This window comes from Urocitellus parryii, chromosome 2, assembly GCF_045843805.1.
Source record: "Urocitellus parryii isolate mUroPar1 chromosome 2, mUroPar1.hap1, whole genome shotgun sequence".
Taxonomy (NCBI): Eukaryota; Metazoa; Chordata; class Mammalia; order Rodentia; family Sciuridae; genus Urocitellus; species Urocitellus parryii.
In genome coordinates, this window is record NC_135532.1 from 27,811,935 (window position 1) to 27,837,518 (window position 25,584).

At 38.0% G+C, this 25,584-nt stretch overlaps 1 protein-coding gene across 1 annotated transcript; it reads right to left on the reverse strand.

Moving 5' to 3' along the window:
- Positions 1–866: 866 nt before the first annotated feature.
- Positions 867–25,584, reverse strand: N4bp2l1 (NEDD4 binding protein 2 like 1). Its single transcript, XM_026382025.2, has 5 exons — positions 23,478–25,584; positions 5,873–6,000; positions 5,475–5,563; positions 3,488–3,564; positions 867–2,272 (listed from the first exon to the last, which is right to left on the reverse strand). The coding sequence occupies exons 1-5, from the start codon at positions 23,645–23,647 to the stop codon at positions 2,014–2,016; spliced, it is 723 nt and encodes a 240-aa protein (XP_026237810.1). The 5' UTR covers positions 23,648–25,584; the 3' UTR covers positions 867–2,013.

Genomic DNA, 25,584 nt, shown 5'->3' on the forward strand with positions numbered 1-25,584 from the left:
TGGTATTAAAGGATGGTAATTCTAGTTTGAGTTCTCTGACACTTCTCCCTAATCTGGGTGAGTCAAGTTATCCACATTGAGCAGGTTCTACAATAACCATACCAAGACACCCAGAATGACCTAGACCTGGAAATTAATTGAGTTGTTACTATTACAGGATTGTATGCTATGTTGAAACACAGAATTTAGCAAAACTGTAACAGCAGGTTAGATTCATTCAAATTTACTATTTTGTTTGTCAGTCAAGCTTGCTATTCAAAGATAACCAATCTTTAAAATGTTAATGGTGGGGCTGGAGTTGTGGCTCAGCGGTGAGTGCTGGCCTAGCATGTGTGAGGCTGGGTTCAATCCTCAGCAATACAAATAAATAAATAAATAAAGTATCGTGTCCAACTGTAACTAAAATATTTTTTAAAAATATTATAGGGGCTGAGGTTGTGGCTCAGTGGCAGAGAGCTCGCCTAGCATGGGCAGGACCCGGGTTGATCCTCAGCACCACATAAAAAAAATAAAGGTGTTGTGTCTATCTACACCTAAAATAAATAAATAAATGTGTATTTAAAAAAATATTACAGATGCATTACAGAGAAAAATTACAGACACATTGCTAGTAGTTGACAAGATGTTGAGTAGATTAACAGTAGTAGATAATGGGTATATTAAAGGAAAATCATCTCATGTGCACAGGTTTAGATAAGCAAGAAAATATAAGGTTGCTTTTGTCTTTACATTTATGCCTAATATTAGAGAAGATTAGTAAATAAGCATATGATATAGTTATTGTACGACTGAATTTCTTGAGATTTAGGTAAAATTTTTTATTGTTGAGCCAAAAAAACTCAATGACAAATCCATATAAACGCAATACAATATGCCATTTTAATAACCATAAAAGCACCGTTATATAAGACTTAAAATTATACTACACAGAACACCAGGGAAAAAAAAGCTGTTGGCCAACAATAAACAGCATACATCCTACACGATCTTGTCTGTCATGGTCTCACACCAAATTAATCTGATTCCAACCTGTTGGAATTTAATTTGGATTCACAGATAAATAACACCACGGAAAACATGAAGACTGCTCATCCTCCAGTGAGCATGGCTTTTACAAATCCTTGCATGATCTATATCCTGGGCTGCTTGATTTCTTTGCACAGCTAAACATTTGGACTGCCAACTAATTACACACATCTATAAGCATAATTTTAGAAATTAGATCTCTTAAAAATTGCTGTTTTATGAAGTCAGATTTTATTTACACTAATAGACAACAGCCAAAAGTTGTTTAATCCTGTTGAAAAAAGTAGTTAAACACAAGGTGTGACTTTAAATAACACTGATTTTCCTCAACTTGTATAGCTATTAAAGATTTGACATTTTTAACAGTGATTCATCTTTAGAATAAAGGAATATTTCCCAAAGTGATCACTTTGAAAGACAATATTTCCTTACATATATGTATGCTTTCTGTTTGTTTCAAGGGAAAATCAGTATCATTGGAGTCACACATCTCACTTTTTAAAATACATATAGTTTATCAAAGTAGGAATAGCATTAAAACCCTTTCTGCCTCTCCCTTCTCCCTAACCCTTCCAACTTTCCCGGTGGAGATGAATTTCCTGAAAAAATAAATGGATTACTTCAGACAAAGTGGTACTGAAGCTTATATATAATATAAACAAACACTCTGTTTTATTTATGAACCTATGCAACTAATTGATCACGTTCTTGGGTATGTTCTTAGACTTCAGGTTCAAATTACTTCTTTCCCTTAGAGCAAGATTTTAATCAAATCTGAAAAATTCCCAGCATCAGACCATGTGTACAGGTGCACTTAACAAATGCTTGTTGAAGATAATGAATATAATGACCTCTGCTCAGGAATTTTTGGGTTCAACTATTTACACTGGAATTGGAGTTTTGGCTAAAACTAAACAAATAATAAATACCAAAAAATTGAAGTAAAAACTTATTTAGGAAAATTTGGAATGGCTGTAAGATAGGCCTCTAATATCCATGGTGACAACCACCCCTTCTGCTAAAGGAGCTCTCATTTGTGAAGCTGCCATGAGCCCTCCGGTTTGGAAACTCTGCGTAGGAATGCCAGTATCTTGAACCATTTGAAGGCGATGCATTATTCCTATCCTGGTTTCTGTTCATTCTGCTTGGTTTTTCTGCATGAAGTACACTGTAAAAGGTAACATCATGTTCATACCGTTCTTTCATTCGGTGTATTTTTTCTCTTGGGACTCCATGAATGTTTCTTCTACATGAAAAAAATGCAAATATGTAGTTAAGGCAGAATATCAAAATGAATTACTTGTGCTTTACAAGTCCTGCATTGCATAGATACTACACTCTCCGTCCTGGGGATATCTGTGGCAAAACATAAAATTTTGCTATTCAGTTATCTCTTGGGCTTTGCTCCTGTTTTTCTGCTGCCCTACACACCCCCAAAATATCCTAAGGCTGGCTTCATAAATGTTTTGTTTTTGGTAATCTCAATCATGTGCTTCAAAATATGAAGAACACCATGAGATTTTTTTCAGTTATATATTCGCCAGTTAATATCATTGTTTCAGGTCAACTAGTCCCCAGTACAGTTAAACAATGCTTACTAAAACAATCTTAAAATCTAGTAGGCACAGGGCTGGAGATATAGCTGTTGGTAGAGTGCCTGCCTTGCATATACAAGGCTTTGGGTTCAATACCCAGCACCACACACACACACACACACACACACACACAAAAAAAAAAAAAAAAAACTAATAGGCACAAGAATCAGTTGGGCATATAATTAGAAGTATAATTATTACCAAAGATTTCGACTACAGAATGGAGTCTATGAACTACAGTTTAACACCTCAGGCACTCCTGATGGAGGTGTGATTCACAGACATGTTGGAAACACTATCAGCTTATAACCAAAAGATGAACTGGCCTTAATCCTAATAAAGTCAATTCCAATCTCACTGGTTAACTTTATTATATTGACATCAAATAACACAAAGAGTAAATATCAGAACTCATGCATTCAAAGTCAAGTTAGTACTATTTGGACATTTATTGCTGTATAAGTTAGAAGCAGCATCTAAACCATAAATGAACTACACAATGTTCAACATCTAAAGATTTTTATTTAGTCTAAATGCAGAAAACACCATCAACATGTGCAATCCCATGCAAAGGAAAGTGCTTTTAAATGTTCATTAATGAAGAAGCAATTTAGCAGAATGTTAAATAAGTCCTTTTAAAGGACCAAGTCCAAGCCGATATGTTGCATTTAGCATTATATTAGAAAACTGACCCAAAACTAACATCTTCACATATAATATTTCCAAAGTTATCAATTTCCAAGAATTACCATTTCTGGCCTGAAAACTACCAGTCCATTTCCAGCCTGAAAAGATTCTTTTGTTCGGTCTGAAATACCTGAAAATAGCAGGATACATAATGAGGAACTAGAAAAACAAAGAAGTACCTTGCTAACTCTTGAACGTTGAATTTCCAGCGAGTGTCAGGTTCTCGGAATATAACTTCATAGTTATTTTCAAGTGCCTGATTTTTCAAAAGTACATAAAACATTGAAGACATAGTATGTATGTTTGGGAATGTTTATGCTGCCATTTAACATTTACTACAAATCTTTTCTAAATTCCTTTTGTTTTACCAGTAATCGAATGCCTTAATTTATCTGAATACAATTGGTTTATTACCATACTTAGCCACTCTCAGATTATATTATGCTTCCCAGTGATAAATTTTGGTCAATTTTATCTGATATGGAGGAATTTAACACCTTTAAAAGTAGACCTGAACTAATTTAAAATGTCCCAAACACAGGTGTGAGCAATGTAGACTTATTTCCGCCAAATACCTTGTCCTTTTCCTCATGACTTGATTTAGAAAATCATTGTCACAGAAACATAGTTCATGAAATAAAAGTGATTTCTACATGTTTTACATAATTTTCCCTCCAAAAATAGCTCTACCTGCTATATAATATAGTTTGACCCCAAGCACTGTGTCCCATTCCCTTGAGTTTAGAAAACTACTACAGTTCCCATATAACTATCCAAATATTCTTTGTACACATAAATCAAATACTGCTTTATCTCAAACTGAACTTTCTGTTGTCACTTTTGTTTGCTCTGTTGTGAAATACAGAATGAACAAATCTCAGTAAAACAATTTCCTCATAAGTAGGTAGGATGAATAAGTTCTTATGTACTATTACACAGAAGGGTATTAATACGTAAAAATAGCTACAAGAGAGGATTCTGAATGTTCTCATCATGAATTACAAATATTTGAGATGATGGGTGACCTAAACATGTGGAGGTGATCATTACACATTGTGTACATGTACTGAAACATCACACTACACTCCATAAATATGTCCAAATATTATTTGTAATTAATGTATAAATTTAAAGATTTCTTCTTCATTCTTTGGGCACTTCTAATTAGGGAAGGATTCAACTGTCATACCTTGAAAACAATTTCTGGGGCTAAATAGCTGCGGATGAGTGAAGTCACTCTCAGCTAATGCCCAACTCCAGGTTTTGAGTTGTGCCTGAATTCATTGGACTCCTCAACGCCCTGTTCATTTCCAGCCTTTCAATCATAAACTGAAGTAACCACCAAGTTGATGTTCATTCTTTAATACATTTATGCAAGTCCCACAGTCTGGGCCAAAGTAGAACTGATTAAAGTATCATTAGAGAAAAATCACACCTGTAGGTATGCTATTTTGCTCCAAATGTAAAAGAAGCCTAAAAATAGATTTTGGAGCCCAGTGTGGGAGACATTCATCTCAGAATTAAAAGTGGGAATTTTGTGTGACATAAGTAGAATAATACTTAGCTGTCTGCTTCCTGCCCCACCCTGTAGGTTTGTGGATCTTCTTCTATCCACTAGGGAGTGAAAAATTATTAGCATAAGAGACAATGTACGTCTGAAAAAAGATCAGAATGGAGACCTGAGTTATATGTTTATATTTGTACTCTACTACCTTCATAAGGTTATCATGTTGATGCCAAATCTGTTTTTAAACAAAACAATCCTATTGCCCTGGAACTTCAGGCAGCAACAACAGTACACAGTGCTGAAATCCTAGCTCACCAAGGGAGGACCTGTAACCCTGCTAGTGCATCATCTAGTCTTGTATTTCCCTGTAATAAGTGAGTGCCCCTCTGTGTGGAAAATATCCAAGACTGAAAAACTATCAATGATTCAAAGAAATGATTATTTACCAAGGACTATGTAAAAATTGTACCCTGAGATGAGAGAAACATCTCAGCAAATTTCAGCCATTGAACAGAGAAAAACTAAAACTTTACCTGCTCTCTGAAAGAACTACTGTTAGTAAATGTGATATCATGGAAGATCAGAAAAAAAGGAAAGAACAATGTTTCGACTTTCTCACAAAATGTCCACAACTGAAAATTCAGAACATTTCTTCCTACCATGACTGCATAGGGCTTCATTTCCCAGGCGTGGAGGTTGGTATTATCAATAATAATGGGGGATATGCCTCTCCTCATTGCTTTTCTTGCTGCAACACAATGTTACATAACAGTGAACAACAAGCAACAATCAGAAAAGGGTGATCGAAATCCATATCTCGTCATTTTTTGTTATAAGACGTCCTCATTACACAATTTATTGCCACCTATTTCAGAACCCATTATCAGTAATTTTCTTATGGAATCTAAGGATGTTATTATACTCTGGCATTCTGATTGGGGGGGGGGAACAGCAGAACTTTTGATTAAGCTCCTTCCATAAAACATATTCATTCTAAAGCAGCTACAGTCTATGCACACAACAGGGATTCCCGGGAGTTTGGAAAGGAATTCATCACCTCTTTTCTGGTTCCATTCATGAGCTTCCTCCAGGAAGTCAGGATTGAACTCATAGGCACCATCTTCCCTGAAGAAAAAATCATCCGTGCTGAAAATCAGGGCCCTGGGAAAGTCATGTTGCAATTGTCTAGAAAGTGGAGAAATGAAAGAGGGATTTTTTTTATTATAGGCATATTCATGGTAGAAATGATTTCCTTCCATCTCTAATGTTTAGCATTTTATAATACTGAGACCACCAGGTTTTGAGTTGTTGAACTTCAATTTAAAAAAGGGAAATGCATATCATCTCTGGAAGGCATCTCCCCTAACTGGAGTCAAGAAAGGGCTGAGAGGCATTTTGTGAGTGTTGCCAACCCTTGAAGCTAAGAGGCTGCTGGTCACCACCACTGCCTCTGAGGCAACCAGGACTGACTCGAGGTGAAACTCGAAGGCTAAGTTGAGGGTGTGTTGGCTGTCTTTCCTGTTGGACACCATCCCCCATGACCATTCCTTTCCAAGGCACCAGCATCCTCCTGAGACCTGCCCATGGGCGCCATGCCCCATATTCAGCCATTCCCTAAACTCTTACCTGTCCCATTTCTCTGGAGTTCTGTTCTCTGTTCTCTGCTTCCTGCTCCACCCTGAGGACCCATCTGAGAAACTAGTTCTTGCTGAGATATGAGTTGTGGCTAAAGGTGATGTGTGTGCACTACCCTATTAAGTGACATATTTACATTTTAGCAATGACCTAAACCAAATGGAGAAAAGCACAAGAGAGGAAAAGAGGTGAACCCAATATTCCCCATGCCTTCCTCATCTCTACCACTCTGGGTCTAAATATGAAAGTAGCACAGACAAAAAGGGAAAGCCATAATGTAGCACCTCTTTTAATACAACAAAATAAAACAAAAAGGGGGTGATATGTTCTGCACAAACTCCAAAGAGAAGATGTTTCCATTTGAAATCCGTGGACAACTTTTTGGTGGAAGGTGGGTATTACACCAGGAAGTAACTGGGAAGCTCACTGAGCCTCCTTTCCTTGTTTGTAAAGTTGATGCTAATGAGCTAATAACAGGGGAAACACCTAGTGCAGCACCTGCAACTGGCACACAAGTGTGTGTGCCCTTCCTCTGTCCCTATAGCACTTTCCAGAATGTCTCTCCATTCCAAACAGACTTAATGGCAAATAGAAAATATATGGTCACAACAGCCATGCTCAGAATAAGAAGATATCTACAAGTTAGGGATGGGGGGAAGGTTGGAGAAAGACAAGAGCAGAAGATGCAAAAAGAAAGCAGAGCTATTCAGTTCTTTTTCTATTTTTTTTAAGAAAAAAAATCTCAATCCAGAAAGAATATGGAACTGCAGGTTATTCATGGCACCTGAGTTGCTCTCCCAGAGCTAGATTCAATTCTTGACTCTTCCACTATCCAGTCATGTGGTCTCATCTCTCTAAGCTTGTTTTCTTAACTGTAAAACACAGATTACAATCCCTACCTTTACTAAAATAAGCTTTTGGTAAGACAAATGGGTTGTAATGGGAAAACATTTTTATAAAGGATAAGGCACTTTACAAATGTAAAGTACTGTTATTTTGTTAGTAATAATAACAACAAGGGCACATTTACCCAACCCAGACTGTTTACATGCTATAGTAACAAAAATACACTGGAGTACATACATGCAGTAATCTTTTGGGTATTGCAATAGATGAGAGACAAAGACAAAAATAAAGCAAATGCTTCAATATTAAAGAGTAAAATACGCTTTCCAGAAATAACAAACAAACATCTCTGGCAAAAATTCTTCAGAAAGTATAACAGAAGGAAGCATAGGGAGTTGAAAAGGTAATTCCAAACCAAGTATATTTTCCTTGTCAATGGGCTATGGTGATACTCAGGAAAACTCAACAGACATGATATCTTGATTTCAATAGCAATCTCACAGTTTCTCTTGACAGATACCTTTGTGGGGAAAATGTAGGCTCTAAGAGAATATATTTTAATATCCAAAGACTATTAATTAGTCAACCTGTTAGACATTTATTGAGCTCTTAACATGTGCCAAATGCTGTGTAAAGTGTTAAGGCACAGAAATAAACTTACTGCTATCAAGAATGCACAGCCTACTAGCCAAGGAGCTAAACCTCCCACAGCTAGTGTGGCACACCATGGAAAAAGCTATACCAACCAGGCACTAGGGAGCAGGAGCAACAAGTTCTGACAAGAAGAGTCTTGCAAAGGAGGCAACATTTCACTTGGACCTTAGGAGCTGGAAAACAATTTCACATCTTGCATAAAGGACTGGGAGCATGGGGGGTAAGATAAGAAGGAAGCGAACGCTTCAGGGCCTGTGAGGAGTAAGGAATTATAGGAAAATGAGACTAAAAGTGGCAAATCACATCTGAACCACTGGTTTCAATTCTGAGTACCACAAATTCAAAGAGAAATTTGATAAGCTGAGCAAAGTCCAGAGAACAGTGACCAAGTAAATATAAGGTCCACTAACCATGGAAACCATGTCAGAGGAGCAAAGATTGACAAAGAATCTGGGTTATTTAAGGTGAAAACAAAAGATAAACAGTGATTCCTAGTACTTATCCTCAGATGCTGGAAGTCTGTTGTGTAGAATAGGGAATTAACTTATTTTGGGATCAGCACTGGGGCTGGGCTAAACGTGGCAGTTCTGCTGGTCTTGCCTGGTCACTCATACAACTACAATGAGTCATTGCAATGCAGGGGCAGAAGGAGCTCAGAGGGGTCCAAGCAGGCCTCCCACAGGCCTCTGGTGCTCTTGGCTGTTGGCTAGCTCTTGCTCCACCTGGCTTCTCATCCTCAAGGAGGCTGACCCAGGCCTCTTTACAGACAGGCCCATTGCAAGAGGGCAGGAGTGCATTTTACTAGGCTTCCACAACACTGCGTTGGTCCAAGCTAGTTACTTTGCTAGCCTGCATTAAAAGGGCAGAAAAATATTTTCCATTTCTGGAGGGAAGGGGAAGAAAAGAAAATGCGGCAACTTTTAGTTGACCACAGATGTAAAAAGTGGCAAGAGAGAAGGGAGAAGTAGAAAAAGGACTGAATTAAACAAATATTCATAGTCTCCATAATAATTGTCTATTATTGACTTTAAAGATATTCAAACCGAAAAGTCTAAATCATAAGTCCAAACCTTAACCTCTAATACCAACAAATATTGTTAAAGATATCTTAGAAAAAATTAAGGGTAACAGTAGATGCATTTTCAGATATGAATATTTTTTAAGGTGTGTTTATATTTGCAAACACTATAAATTTTTAAAATTATTTTCATCAATATTATTCAGTCTAAGTAATGAAAACTATATTCAGAGGTGAAATAATAGTATATATCTCCCTTGTGTACTAAGCAACTATGGAAACTGGTTGATTTTCCTTTTTGGTCCCAGATGTAATATCCCTTCTAAGTCTGGTTTCATTTGTTTTCCTATTAAGTCTACCACCCATAGGTTTGATTTGGTTTGTAAAACGTCTTTGGAATTTAAATTTTCCTTTCATATGTATATCCTTATCTACTCTTTGTTTCCCTCTTTATAGTTCACACTGTAAACTGGAAGATAATACTCTCTAACATTTCCTTTAAGGCATATAGGTGACCAATTCATGTTTTGTTTTATTTCAGTTCTTATTCCTTTCTAGAAAACAAAATATAAAACTGTTGCCCTTTTTTATTGCAGAATTCTACCTTATAGTAAGTTAAATTGTTCAGGACCATTATGGGGAAAGATGACCTTCTCATCGTTTCCTAGGTTGCATCTAGAGTCCTCCAAACAGGCAGGCAAAAAATCTTGAATGTTTTTCACCATTATGGCTCATATGGTTTTTTTTTTTTTTTTTCTGTATGATGTTCCTAAATGACCATTCCTTCAAAATCTTGTTTTGTCTTTACCTAAATGTTAAATTAGCACCAGCGGCCATACTAGCATCTTGAAAATGCAGGAAATAAAAACTTCACTAGCTAAATACAAAACTGATTAAATAGACAACCTTGAGATTCTCAAACTTAAGTGGAAGCAATAAATACCATTCCATCAGCTTCAGAAGTGATGAGGATAATGCCCCAGCGCTAGCTTTCTGGTGGTCAGGAGCCTCATGCATTAGGGAAATTGAGAGAATGAAAATAAAAGAAAAGGGAAAAAATAGAGAGACAATTACTTCCACGTAACCTTCATCGCCCCCTTCCCCCCCCCCAATTCACTTAAAATCACTACTATGAGAGAAACTCAGATACTAATCTAGATTTCATAATTTGTCATCCTTCTATAATTCCTTGCTTTACAATAGAGAACCACAGAGATATTCAGATATCTATTCAGTCACTCACTCACTCACTGAGAAAGGCCAACAGTACTATATGATATTACTATGGAAGTTTTCAAACACGTAAAGGTAGACAGGATAAGATAATCAATCCCCAAGTAGTTATGACACAGCTTCAGCAATTACCATCATCTGGTCAATCTTATTGTCATCTATTTCATATTTAATTTCATCAAATATCCCATCAGTGCTCCTATTTCCCTGGTTGTCTCTTAACATTTTCCTAGAGTTGCTTTGTTTGAATCAGGAGGCAAAGGAGAGCCACACATTGTATCTGGTCACTGTGTCTCTTAAGTCTCATTTATTCTACTGTTTTTCTCTCCTATTTTAGTTTCCACCTGAATTATTGTTCCCCACAACTTTTTACATGGGAGATGTTGAAACCTATACAAATGAGTTAAAAAAACAATACAATGAACACTGTTTAACCATTGTCTACAATCACCAGAAATTAACACTTTGTCTTCTATTTTATGTTTCTCAAATATGTATTTTTGATGAACCATATGAAAATAAGCTGCAGATATCATGATACTTTATTCCTACATTCCTTATCAAGTATCTCCTAAAAATATTCTCTTACATAACCACAATATCATTATCACATCTAAAAACTAACTTTAATTCACAATGTTAAATTTTTAATTTTTTAAATTTCCCTGGTGGTCCCAAAAATCTTTCATAAGTTTCAAGTATTTGGTTATTATGTCTCAGTAAGGTCTTCTAATCCAGAACTGTCCTGGGGTCCATTTAGGTTTTCCTTTTTGAAGAATCCAGATTAGTTGTCCTGAGAATGCCCCCCACATTCTGGGCTTATCTAGTTATTTCCACATGATTATTACCAGGTTATACATTTTGGGAAGGAAAGTTCAAAGGTGACTTTAATGTACTTCTGATTACACATGGCAGCTTGTCCCATCATGCTAAGTTTGAGCAGTTGGCTAAAAGGTGGTATCAGCCCAACCTCTCTATTATAGAAGTGTGTCACTTCTCTTGTCATAGTAAGTACTGTGTGGGTATGAACCTGTGAGATTATGGAACGTTCTGTTCTTCAGTTACTTTCCCTCAATGGTTTGTACATCTATTGTTCTGATGCCTGGGTGCCTGAATCAATTACTATACTGGGAATTGCAGAGTTTTTATTTTCTAATGTTACCCTTCCTTCTATTTTACTAGGTAGCATTGTCTTGTTTTAAAAAAAAAAAAAAAAAAAGCTTTCTTTCTTCTCTTTTATAATCTTTACCATCAATCTTTATGATGCTCAAATTATCCTAAAATTCACCAGCAGTTACCCTTCAAGCTGACTCATGTCTTTATCTATAAAGATTTAAAAATACATTAATTTTCTAATTAGCAAATAAATAACAGCAGAAAAATTTGCAACAGAAAAGTGCAAAAATAAAAAAAGGAATGTTCCTATATTCCTCCATCTAAAACTAATAATTGTTTTAACATTTTTAAAATTATTTTAGTTGTTGATGGACCTTTATTTATTTGTTTATACATAGTACTGAGAATCAAATTCAGTGCGTCACACATGCTAGGCAAGTGCTCTACCACTGAACTATAACTCCAGCCCAACATTTTGGTCTTCTTTTAAGAATTTAGATACATATCTCAATATATCTTCATTTCAACTTATTATTTCCTACTCCATGCAACATTTTAATGATATAGCAACTTATACTTATTTATATGGATGTCCCATAATTTTCTTCAGTGCTCTGAGGTTAGACACTGAGATGTCTTAATTAGCAATACTAATTATTTTTTTGTTATGTGTTAGTCATTTGGAAATGTGCTTTTGTGATCTACAATTTCATGTCCTTTTTCTAAATGTTGATAAAACATCTTTATTGGGAGGTTTAACTTTCTTATTGAATAACAATTTCCTATTGAGTGTAGCAGTTTTTAATTTTGATTATAATAATCTCTAACATATAGTTGATTATTTTTAAAATGTTGTCTAGTCACATATATTCATCTTTTACTTTCAAATTTTGCCTTTGATGGTAAATTTTGAACAGTCTTTCTCATCCCCATATTATGTAAAAATATATACATACTATTACATTTTCCTTGTCAAGCCATCTACAATATTATGTTGGTATGTAGCATTCATTAAGGATGTATTTTTTAAATATTTTTTTAGCTGTAGTCGACACAATACCCTTATTTTATTTATTTATTTATTTATTTTTATGTGGTGCTGAGGATCGAACCCAGAGCTTCGCACATGCTAGGCGAGTGCTCTACCACTGAGCCACAACCCCAGCCCCAAGGATGTATTTTTTTTTCCACATGGTGACCTGGTTATCCCAAAACTATTGACTTAATAAATCCCACATTCCCCATCGTTCTGAAAAACTTTTTATTATATACTAAATTATTACGTATATTTAGGCCTATTATTGTACTTTATCTTTCACTTGACTAAGATTAATGTGTGGAGCACCATCTTGATCATCTTCTTTTCAGTATTTTCTTTTCTCAACTATATTCAACAATTGAGAATCTTTCCTTTATAAAATTTATACTTCTAATTTACTTTCCTGTCTTATTTTGTTGAGAGCCATGCCTAAACAAAATCAAATAAAAAGACATTATGATTCTTGCCTTTAATTCAACTCATGGAAGGCTTGGTTGTTCCAATAAATTTTCTTTTCAAGACTGCTAAGCACTGAACAAAGTTTGGTATATAGTATCTCTCCTCAACTTTTATAACAATTTTATGAAGTAATATATTCTCCAATTTATAGATAAACTATTGATTTAAGAGCTTAAATAACTTGTGTAAGTTTACATAGCTTGGATGTGTAGCAGCTGGAATTTGACTTCGGTCTACATGGAGTCAGGGCACATAGGTATTAGTTACATCCTCAGGGAGCTCTTGCAGATCTGAGAAAGTGCATGTCCTCACACATGAGCAACACGGAGCCAGAGTCTACCATCTTGTCTTAGCCAGCAGCTACGATTCTTAAAGGGTCCTCCCAGCCTTCACATACATGTTCCACATGGCAGGAAGAAGCAAGGTAGCTTTGAAAACTGTAGTCTTATAGTGGGGCACACTAAAATAGGGTTGCTAGGTAAGATAAGATAGTTAATCAACAACCTCTGCATCAGTCTTACTAGGATATTCCTTTAGATCCTGAATTTATTTTTTATCACTTTTCTGAGTCTTCAACTCAGAAATGTTCTATTATATCTGTAATTATTACTTTAGCTATACTTATTCTGGTTATTTATTCTTACGTTTTGTTTTTTATGTTACTGTTTGATTTTCTGCATTGATTCTGCTCATCATTATCTCTGTTGGACTTTAAAGTTCCAACATTTATTTTAGAATCTTTTTAAAAAACATATACCTCATTACGTTCTTTCTAAATATTCTGCTTCTTAGTAAACCCCCTTCATATTTCAGACTCCTTATCATTTTTCTTTCATCTTTTTTAACCATAGGAATTTTTCAAGATAGACAAAAATTTTAAATTATAGAAAAGCAAAGGAAATAATAAACACCTCTACAATCACCATCTGGAGCTGATAATCATTAACATTTTCTCATTCTTTGTTGGCTTAAATTTCAACCAACTCTTCACCTTAACTTGGGCATCTTCCAATACCATTACTATGCTTCATCCCCCCTTTCCACAATACTTATCACCTCCTAACAAAACATATAATTTCCTTATATTTTATATCCATTTCCCTACCTCTGGTATATAAGGTCCACATGGGCAGGATCTTTGTTTTGGTCACTGGTGATCCCAAGTACCTAGAAAACTGCCTGGAACATAGTAGACACTCAATAAATATTTATTGAATGAAAAAATTAAGGAGCATTACATATTTAAGATCTATTCATGTTGCTATACAAACTTAGTCCATTCCTTTTAACTGCTACATAGTATTGCATTATCTGAAAAATAATAAACAACATTAAGTGCTTATCAAATATGCCAAGAACTATTCTAATAGCTTTAAAATTTCTTATGTAATGCTCAAATAGAACTGGGAGGTAAGTACTGCTATTAATCCCCATGTTACAGACCAGTGAGTGGTACAGCTGGGTTTAAAACCCAGGCTTCTGGTCCCTTAGCCCTAGACTAAACCGTTATGCTCGAGTGCTATAAAAACAAACCACATTTATTTAAACCTTTCTCCAGTGACATTTAAGTTGTTTGCACTCTTCGCTATCATGAGATTCAATGAATGTGCACATGTGGATCATTCCTGGGGACATATTCCTCAAGAGGAATAGCCAATGAGTCCTTTGTTTTCTGAGACAACAAAGCAGAGCAGATATTGTCTAAAATTGCCTTCTTTCCTTTAGAAAAAAAAATTATCTGATAGAATATAGATTCTATGAAGGCAGAGATCTTTGCCTTTTGTCTGCTGTTCTAAGCATATAAAAGAATGGCAGGCACATAGGAGGTAATAAATATTTGGCAAATGTATGAATGGCTCTAAATATAATGGTCTCCTGCCCAACTTAGGCAAATTATTTTTACAGGGCCCTAAACTATATGAGAATTTTCATCTGTGTATAATGAGGATTTTACCAAACCTCAGATCCCCCTAATGGAGAGAGGAAGTGAAGATTCTTCTTGGATCCCAGCATTTGCTCTGGAAAGTAGCCTGAGAAGAAGAAGAGAGCCATGGCTATAGACCATGTGGAAAATTTCCCATGAGGCCTGGTATGGCCTGAACTTTGCAGTTGTGCCAACCACCACACCTGGGGCTGAGCCCTATCCTTACAGACACCTCAGTCATTGCCAGCCCTATGAGTGTCACCAAGAGACAAAGACTAAGGGGACTGTAGTGATGAGATCCCAGTCTGTCTTACTGCTTACTCTTGCCTTTACCCCTGAAAGTTGGGCATGTTTATGAGATCCAAAACCAAACTCCCAGGTAGGCTTCACTGCCATTTGTCAATGTGGTTCCACTTCATTCTATCTAGCAGAAATCCTCTTGGTATCTTGCATGTAAACAGAACCCTTCTCTACAATCTAGCAATGGTACAAGTTTCCTCTGTTTGTGTTCTGTTGATTAATCCAGGCATGCTCAGAGTTGAGAAAGGAATTGGGCACACCTACCTCAGTACTTTTTTAAAGCTGTCTTTTCCCAATATACCATACATAGATCAGTTACACATAACAGAAAGTAGCGGTCCAGAAGAAGTCAACTCTGGGCTCTTTTTTTTTTTTTTTTTTGGTGGGGGGGAAGGGGAGGGGGGGCAGAGGGGGAAGGGTACCAGAGGTTGAACTCAGGGACACTTGTCCACTGAGCCACATCCTCAGCCCTATTTTGTGTTTTATTTAGAGGCAGGGTCTCACTGAGTTACTTAGTGCCTTGCTTTTGTGGAGGCTGGCTTTGAACTTTCCATCCTCCTGCCTCAGCCTCCCAAGCCACCAGGATTACACTGCACCCAGCTGGGCTCTCAAAACTGCTGCTTACAGGGGCAGCAGTTACATCTTTGACCTTTTTATCAGGTGAAGAAGATGGCACGTCAAACATTTTCATGTGTTTAGGAAGAGTTTTCTGTGCCCCGAAGTGAAGTTTGAAATGACTTTTTAATTTTTTTTTAAATTTTTTTTACTCCCTTTGCGATTCTCCACATCCCATTCATCCTTTTATATTTCTCTTTATCTCACTAATCTTTTTGGTTTTGTTCTTAAGAGCCATCCTGACCAAGCCAAATTTCCACCTCTTAGAAAGCTTCTAGCATTGCCTTTTATTAGTAAATCCATTCATCAAGTATATAGTGAATGCCTACTATGTGCCAGGCCTTCTTTTAGGAGTTGTTCAAAATAAAGTATCTGATTCTCAAGGAACTTATATCTCCTGACACTTACAGTTTAGTAAAATAAAAAATAAATAAAAGAGAGTCAAGGTACAGGACAAAGAATGCTGAAGAAGCGCTACTCTCAATGGCTGAGAAAGCCCCTTTCTGAGCCTGTCTTTTGTCATATTCTTAAAATGTGTAGAAAATACTGAAAGATCCTAGCTGTATAGTTGTAGTTAAAGGGGACTCCCAAATAACTGGAAATTTACATCTTTGGTGAGGTCAGATCACTTCTTCAAATTATGAAACTCTCAGTTTCAGAATCAAATGTGATGCCCTGATGCTAATGTATACGCATCTATAAAATAAAACAACTACTATATACCATAGGGATATTGTGAAGATCCAGTAAACCAGTGTCTATAAAGTACCAGGCATATAGTCAGCCCGCGGTAATCTTGTGTTAAGTTATTCTTTCTCCATTTCTCCCTTCCCCTTTCCCAGATTCTTACCTTGATAAAAACAGATAGCCTTCTCCCCAAGCCATATACATGATCCGATAGAGAGCCTTATGAAGGAACAATTAGAAATTAGACTAGTTTTTCCTTTATCATATTATTTCCTCAATCCCAAACAGCCTAGTACCTTTTTAGATAATTTCTTCATTAGTTCATCTAGCATCAAAATGGCCCTAGGAAGGTGCCATTATATAGAGAAAATTTCATTGAAATGCTAGGAAGGAACTAAATTGAGTAATACATACCCTGTCATGTGAGCAGATTTAGACACTTGGGAGTTGGGAGTTGACATTTCTCCCCAACACGTCGCAGGATGAATACAAGTACTTATTAAAAAATCTTAATCTCATCTCCTCCCAAGACTCCAATAACATTTTAACAAAGAAAATTAACTTACAAGTAATATTTTTTTAAATTATAAGAAACACATTTTTTATATTGATGAACAGCAATAAAATGTACCTTCCTTACCCTGAGAGTTGAAATCCAGGTTAACTTAGCACCCTTCATAGGGACTTTAAGTGCTTTTTTCATTACCCAGATCAAAATCAACCTCATTACCTTACCAGGTCATTCCCACTAGCCTCTTCCTTGATGTCAAAGACAAAGCTCTGGATTAGAAATAAGGAGAGTTCATCCCTATGACCTTGATCAAGATGTTTGGCTTCTCAGAGCTTCATGTCTTGGGCTTCAGTTAGATGAACTCTAAGAGAGCTTCTTATACTTCTCCTGATCTTTTCCCATAAAAATATTTTTCTCTTTCATTTCTTCATCCATGTCTAACTCCTCTCAAATCATAATCCACACCTACAGGACTATATGGTCCCAATTCAGCAGGGTCTTCTTCCATTGTCCCAACAGCTCCAGGAATGTGGTGATGGTGAATTTCCTGTGTTAGGCAACTGTTCCTGACACAGCCTTTTCAGTGATTACAAACACATACTACACTGTATACTTTTTTTATATTTAGTTTTTAGATTTAGGTGGACACAATATCTTTATTTTTATGTGGTGCTGAGGATTGAACCCAGTGCCTTATGCATGCTAGGCAAGCGCTCTACCACTTGAGCCATATCCCCAGCCTTGCACTGTATATTCTTGCTCTTTGTAAAATACATATAGTATTTACAGTCCTTATTCATCCTAACCTCTAGAGAGGGGTATTGTAAGGATCTTATTAGTGGGAAGAAGAGACTTGGAACCCCTTTTAGGAAAATCATAACAAATATAAACAGCTAGTAGTCACTTTCCAAGTAGATCTCGTTACTAAAGATCTAAGATGTCACCTGATACTCTATTTTGAAATACATAGACTAGGATTAATCCAAACTTTCTACTTTTACTTTTATTAAATGGGAGCCCTTGTCTCATGCATAGAAAACACTATGGTCCAGGCCTGCTGGCTAGGAACATGGGGGAACAGAGTACGCTTTGGAGTTTTAGCTAAACTAACTAGTCCTCTGTTCTCATTGCCTCTTGCATTCCACTGGGTATTTGGTTACAAAGTATATCTTTCCTTCTATCTCTGGCTTATCAAGAAACACTAAAAGGTATTTCTTTTGATGAGAAATTCTGTGTTAATCCAGAGATGTGACTGAGGATAAAGGACAGCTGTCAGCAAGCATCCTTTAAGCCTAACTAAATTCATATTATGAATCATTTATGATAGTGCCAAAACGAACTAGAACATTGCAAAGGATAGTTCCCAGACTTGACTTTAGTTTATATGTAAAGATTAAAAAATCCAGGAAACTGACATAAAAGAATGATGACTTTTAAATTTTCAAAAAAGGTTACATAAAAAAAGGCTATCCTCTACTATAGCCATTTCAAAAGGACAATTTAGAGGTATACCCATTTAATGGAATATTTTATTTTATTTTTTTTTTTAAAGAGAGAGTGAGAGAGGAGAGAGGGGAGAGAGAGAGAGAATTTTTAATATTTATTTTATTTAGTTCTCGGCGGACACAACATCTTTGTTGGTATGTGGTGCTGAGGATCGAACCCGGGCCGCACGCATGCGAGGCCAGCGCGCTACCGCTTGAGCCACAACCCCAGCCCCCTGGAATATTTTATTCAGACATAAAATAATGAAGTTCTGACACATGCCACAACATGATGAAACATGAGAACATTAAGGTAAGTGAAATAAGCCACACACAAAAGGACAATACTTCATGATCCACTTACATGAAGCACTTAGAAAAGGCAAATGCATAGAGACAGCTAGTAGATTAGAGGTTGCCAGGAGGGAGAGGGAATAGGGAGTGACAGTGTTTAATGGACACAGAGGTTTTGTTTGGGATGATTAAAAAAAAAAAAATCTGAAATAGGTATCAGTGATGGCTGCACAACAACATAAATGTCATTAATACCAGTGACTTTAAAAAGATAAAAATTACCAAAATGGGGATATTTGACACCACACACACACACACACACACACACACACAGTGGGAAGCACAGAGGCTTATCCACAGAAGCTTTCACTAAGGCAGAAGTAAAGGACAGGTGCAGATCCAAAGTGAGTTTGACACATAAGCTGTGGAAACAGATAGTTTTGGATCATCTGTTGAGAGTAAAAGGGTCTTGGGATTGGAAACCTTATTTCTTTCTATTCCTTTGTCCAGCTCTGGGCTACCTAGCCAGTATATTCCTCCCTTTAGTCAAGGCTAGGAGAATACATGAAATAGAGAAAATATGAATTTTCCAGAATCCAACAAATCCATGGATTCCATAAATGCATCTCCTGATCATGTTGCCATTCATTTCCCCACTGGACCATAGTTACCCACAGTCGGGAACTAATTATTGTTAATAATGATTTATTATTAAATAAATCATTTAATAATAATTTGTCTTGTGTAGGTGACTTCTTTTAATCTTATTTATTATAAGCCTCATAAAACGAGTGCTATAGTCTTAGTCAGTGAACTTTGTTATTATTGATTAGTGACTAATAATTAACAACAGTTGGTATTTATAAGGCACATGAATTCCACAATACTTATTCCACATAGATAATTATAGGGTTTGTGTTTACAATAGTATCTAAAATTCTCACAATAAATGTATGAATAGAATATGAATCGCATTTTAATAAAAAAGAAACTGAGGTGAACAATCAAGTGCCCTGTGTCAATTCATATGTTAATAAGATTAATAAAGATAAAATATAGTGTCATTAAAAATCCAACTCCGTATGGACAAAAGAGTTTCTTAGTTTATGTCCAACTGAAAATTAACCTAGGAAAGCCTTTTTATGTAGAGAATGATATATTTATTTGGTTATGTAATGAAAGCTTTGTCATACAACCCTATCTAGCCAAGTCATTAAACAAAACATTTTACATAATAGTTCCTTAATTTTCACCTTTAAAAATTTACTATGTAATATATATTTTGTAGAAAAATCAGAAACTTCATTGGAAGGTAAAGAACATAATCCCACTAACTAAAGTAAACAACGATCAGCAGATATTTTTCAATAAATATATACAGACCTTTTTTCGTTGAACAGAAATGGGATGTATGTGTGTGTGTGTGTGTGTGTGTGTGTGTGTGTGTGTGTTTGTCTTTATAAAAGACTTTTTAACTTAAAGGAGGGAAGAATATATTTATAGGTCAAATATACATCATTTTCCAGTAATGACTGCATGACTTATAAGCCAATTCTCTACATTTGCATATTTAAGTTGTCTCACATTGTTTCTATTGCACACACACACAAAAAATATACTCTATGATGAACATTCCTCTATCTTCACACATTTGTCCATTTTTTTTCCTTAGGATGAATTCCTGGAAGTAGAACTTAGGTCAGTGGTAAAAACCTATTTTTAAAACAATGCTTATATAAAATAGAGGTGATAAAACAGATTTTTAGGGGGCACACTAATTTTAATACTCTGATGTATTTAAAAACTTTTAAAACATATAAACCCAACTTTAAAAAAAAACTTCAAAGAATTTAAATAGATGTTTTCCATATCCCAGCCACTTTAAATTATAAAAACATATAAGTAAAAATACAGAAATCTAACATTGATTTGGAAGACAAGACATAATCTAATTTCAAAAAGATTTTTATTAGTTCTTAAATCAAATGATAAATAAAGGTTAAACAAAAAGATGAACCCACATTTATAAAAACTTATTCCCTCCAATTACTAAAATTTTTTTATTATTTTAAGAAATACATGTTTATTATAGAAAATTTGGAAAATACATAATATAGAGAAAATGTAAATTTCCCAGAATCCAACAAATACATAAGATAATCTTACAGTTTTAACTATTTTCTATACATGTGTATTTTAAAACAATTTGCCATTCTTCTCTCCCCTGCCCTCCAAAAAAGTAGGAAAGCAGCTCCTTTTGGGCCACATCTGTGACTTCCTCATCATCTGATCCTGCTGTGGGCCTCCCTCCTTGTGGAGTGGTGGCCTATCTCCTTGCGTACTACACATATATATACATGGCCTAGCCCAAGTGTGCCAAGGCCCTTCTGGACCCAGAAATGCCAAGGCTCAGCACAATGGAACAGGTCAGAGTCAATGTCCAGCTGCAATCTTCACTTCAGAGCCAGGTTTCTCCCCAGTTAGAGTGAAGATTTTGCTTAGCTGGTCAACAATTTGAACAGTAGCTAATATCTCTTAAAATTTATGTCACTTTAAAGTTTTAAAAATCCTTCCACATAAATTTCATCTTCACAACAGCCTCTGAGGCAGAAAGAGCAGATATTCCCATTGAATAGGAGAGGAATCTGAGGTTCAGAGGGGCTAAGTGAACAGCACAGCTAGTGAATGGCAGCATTTGAATATGACGTCATATTGACTCCCAAGGCTAGAGGCTCTTTACCTAGCCATTATTAGCAAACCATTTCTAAGTCTGACAAGTGGAAATTAAGAGTCAGAAAGATCTTCAATAAATCCTCTAAACTAATCACCTCTTATTAGTCACATATAAGGAACATAAGAACCAGAGAAGCTAAGTGATTGCCCAGCTAGTTAGTGACAAAATGGATCTAAAGCACACTCTTCAGATTCCCAGGCCAGTGCTCACTCCAGTTGTCCCTAGAGAGATGCTTTTTAACAAGCTGGTCTCTTACCTGAAGTCTTTTGCTTTGTCAAACCAGGAATTAAAATCCTGATATTCAGAGCCAGAAGAGATCTTAGAGACTGCTCAGGCCAGCCCATTCACTTTACAGATGAGGAATGTGAGGTCCAAAACTCTCATATTCAGTTCTATGCATCTTCCTCTTATTACATTACTTCCCTTCCCAATAGTTAAGAAATCTGGCCAAAAATGTTTACTTCCTTCTTTTACACTAAGTGTGTGATAGACTGCAGACCAGCAAAATGAAAGTGAAATTAAAGATTTGACACCCTGAAGATATATGGTTGGTAACAGATATACCAACCATGGCTGTATCACAAAACTACAAAGTTCTGCTGGGTTCCAAGGAGATTTCCCACTCTACTGCCATCCTCTGCCTACGCAGGAGCCACAGAGGACCTTCTGGAAAATGTCTCTCTCTTTAAAAAAGGTACCAGTGTCCCTCCACAAATCACCAATCCCTTTAATCTATGATGTAGCAATATTCTTTAACTAAAGACTTCTACTACACAAGTCAGCCAGAATCCTAATTAAAACCGACAGCACCTCACTGCAGCTGTCAGTTCCCTAAAGTCCAAAGGATTCAGACCTGCTCCTGAGATCACTACCAGAGACCATCAAAATCATGTGACTGTAGGCCACCTTGATTCTTCAATAGTTCTGAAGTCCTAAGGCTAGCTTTATCTCTCCAACGAGATGGTTGAGAGGAAGGGACCGCTTCCGTGGTTGAATACCTATTATGAGCTAGACAATGTGCATGGAGGTAGAAGATATGGCCCCCACATTCAAGAAACTTACAGAAGGATAAACAAAACCATGTGTAAAACTAAGCACAGTCACAGAGCTGTAAACAGGATGCCAAAGAGACCAGAACACGAGCACCTACTGATGGGTGAGGCAGCTGAATTTTTAAAAGGTTAATAGAAATCAGTTGGGCAAAGGGAGGCGGAGGGCAAGCCAGGCAAGCAGGCCAGCGTCAGCCAAGGCAAGGAGAGAAATAGCTTGGTTTACGGGAGATAAACAGTTCAACGTTGCTGAAGAGCAAATGCAAGGCAGAGAGTGATGGGAGTCCAGGCTGGAGCGTAGGCCTAGCAAGGTGGCAGCAGGCGATAAGCCCGCGTAATTCTCGCTGACCTGGTACCAAAAGGGCAGCTTACGCAATTCCCAAGTAATCGAATTTGGGCGCCCATGGTGAAGGCTCTGTCAATTACGGTCTGTGGTGGCGCCGTCAGCCCCCCTCCCCCGTGCACCTGTGCTCCTTCACAGCTGCCAAAGCCAACACAGTCTGCCCGAATTCACCAGATTTTCAAATCGGGCCACAAGCCCCCGGCCACGGCCACTGCTGCCCCATCACCAGCCCCCGAAACCCTCTCGTTTATGCGCTAGGGTTAAAACGCCTGTTGACGCGCTGTGACTGCTGCCTGCGCGCTAACTGGCGGCCCGGCTGTTTTCTCTGCAGTAGCCACCGGTTTTTCCCGAAGAGTCCCTGCCGGCCTCCCCGACCCAGGGTTGAGGAGGCTGGGGCGCCGAAGGCGGCCTCGGCCGGGCTGGCACTAGGCCGGGCACGGAGGTGGGGAAGGGGCCGGTGCCATCTGGGACTGGCGCAAGGCGCAGTGCCGAAATTCGTACTCCCCGGGAAGCGCAGCAGAAAACACAAACAAGACGAGCGCCCTCCTCTCAGAGACCCGGGCGCCAGAGGCGGTGGTGGTCCCCAGGGTCGGCAGCAGCGACCCGGGCTCTGACCAGGGCCAGGGCCGGTCGTTGCTAGGGGATCCGGGCAGGGGCGCGCCCGACCGGAGCGCTCAGTGGCCCCGGGCCCGCGCGCCAGCGCCCAGGCCGCTGTCATTACCTGGCCAGTGTGGTTTTCCCCGAGCCCGGGAGGCCTCGCAGGAGGTAGAGGTGTTTCCTAAAGCTGTGGCGGCGCGGAGGTGTCCCCCGCGGGGGCGGCGGCCGAGGCGGCTGCTGCTGCTGCTGCTGGAGGCTCAGCCTCCCAAAGGATTCAAGAAAACTGTCCTCCATGGGGAGGGGGCTGTCTGTGAGGGCCCTGGGTTCCCTTTCCTGAAGTCACGGTCTTGGCCAAAGCTGTTGTTTTTGTGACTCTCCGGCCATGTGATAGATGGAGGGGCGGGCGCTCGGAGCCCAGCCCCTCCTTCCCACCCGCCCGAACCGCTCTGCGTGGGAGGGGTCGTCCCTACCTGAAAAGCTGGGTACACCGGGAGACTGACAGCCCGGAAAACATAGGTGACGCACTACCTAGCTTTGCCACCAACCTCCCACTGCCACTCGCTGCCGTTTGCCCTGAAGAAAGCAGGGAACCCGCCTAATGGGACACTAGGACAATTTCCTGCCTCCACCTTACAAGCCAGACCCTTCTGTCACAGCCCTCCCCCAACTCCACCTCCGACCAGCCTAGACCTTGAAAGTGAAATAATTTTTGTTGACGATTAAAGAATGTGAGTAGCACTTTGAATAGTAACAGTGAAGGCCACTGTCTCCTCAAATTTATGTACACCAACATCTGGCTGTGTCCCAAGGGCTAACACACTCTTCCAGGGCCAGTATCTTCTTTATCAGACTGCCAAAAATATTCTTAGAAAGCTTTGTTGCCCGTACATAACTATAAATCACTTCTTCCTCTGAAAAGCACACCTTAGGAATCATATTGAGTTAGAACAAGTCTACCACACAGGCACCTATCTGCTCCCACAAAAAAAAAAGAGGTAGCCTCTCTGGGAACTGTTTCAGATCCCAGAGGAAAGTGGCAGAGTCTACTGGCATTTACAGGGAACTAAGTTCTAAGTTCCAGGAGCTGGTGAGGACCCATTGGTTGATCACCATAATGACTCTCCAATATTTCAAACTCAAAAGTAACAGGGTGCCTGTTTGTTTACTGAGAGAAAATATTCAAAATCTCCATCCTAGAAAATCAGGATATATGGTGGCCTTGGCTATAATAATTATTGTAAAATAAATTTTGTTTCTGGCACCATAAGGTATGAAAATTACAAAAAGGAATTTTGGGGGGGAAAAAGTGATTTCCTTCTAAACCCAAATCCAGAAATTCCAGAGTTAATTTCAGGAAGGGGCTGTCCAAATCGGGAGGGGCTCTGTTCTGGGAACTTCACCTCCCCCTTGGGATTTCCCCTCTGAGGGTGGGGGAAGGGTAAGTGAGGGAGGAGGATGAACTGTTCTCCCTTGGGGGAAAATATGCCTTCCCAGCATGGAAGAAGTATCATGGGGTGGGGGTGCTGGAGATCAAACTCAAAGCTTGGCACATGCCAGGCAAGCATTCTACCACAAAACTAGCCCAGGACATATATTTTCTTGATTCTTCTTAGTACTGCTAAGAAACCATGGAATTGCAAAGGCTTCTCTAAATATTAGGGGGAACTACAAAGAACAGAAAATATACATGAATCATAACAATAGTGACATTTATAATCTATATATCCCTATTATATTTTTTAGAGGGGTTGCTGGGATTGAACCTAGGGTATCTTGCATACAAAGCAGGAGCTCTATAACTGAGCTGCACCCCCAGTTTTTACTTTGTACAAAAGTGTTTTGCCAGAAGATGGGAGGGGAGGGTAGGGGAGGGAAGGGGGTTAGTAGAGGTTAGGAAAGGCAGCAGAATACAACAGACACTAGTATGGCAGTATGTAAAAACGTGGATGTGTAACCGATGTGATTCTGCAATCTGTATACGGGGTAAAAATGGGAGCTCATAACCCACTTAAATCAAATGTATGAAATATGATATGTCAAGAGCTTTGTAATGTTTTGAACAACTAATTAAAAAATAATAGACTTCAAAAAAATAAATACCAAAAAAAAAAAGTGTTTTGCCCAGCCTTAATACCACCTTTTTCATCTAGATCTTCTCTGTCCAATACAGGAGCTCCGAGTCTTGTCAACTGGGCATTTAAAATGTAGCTAGTGCAAATTAAGATTAAAAT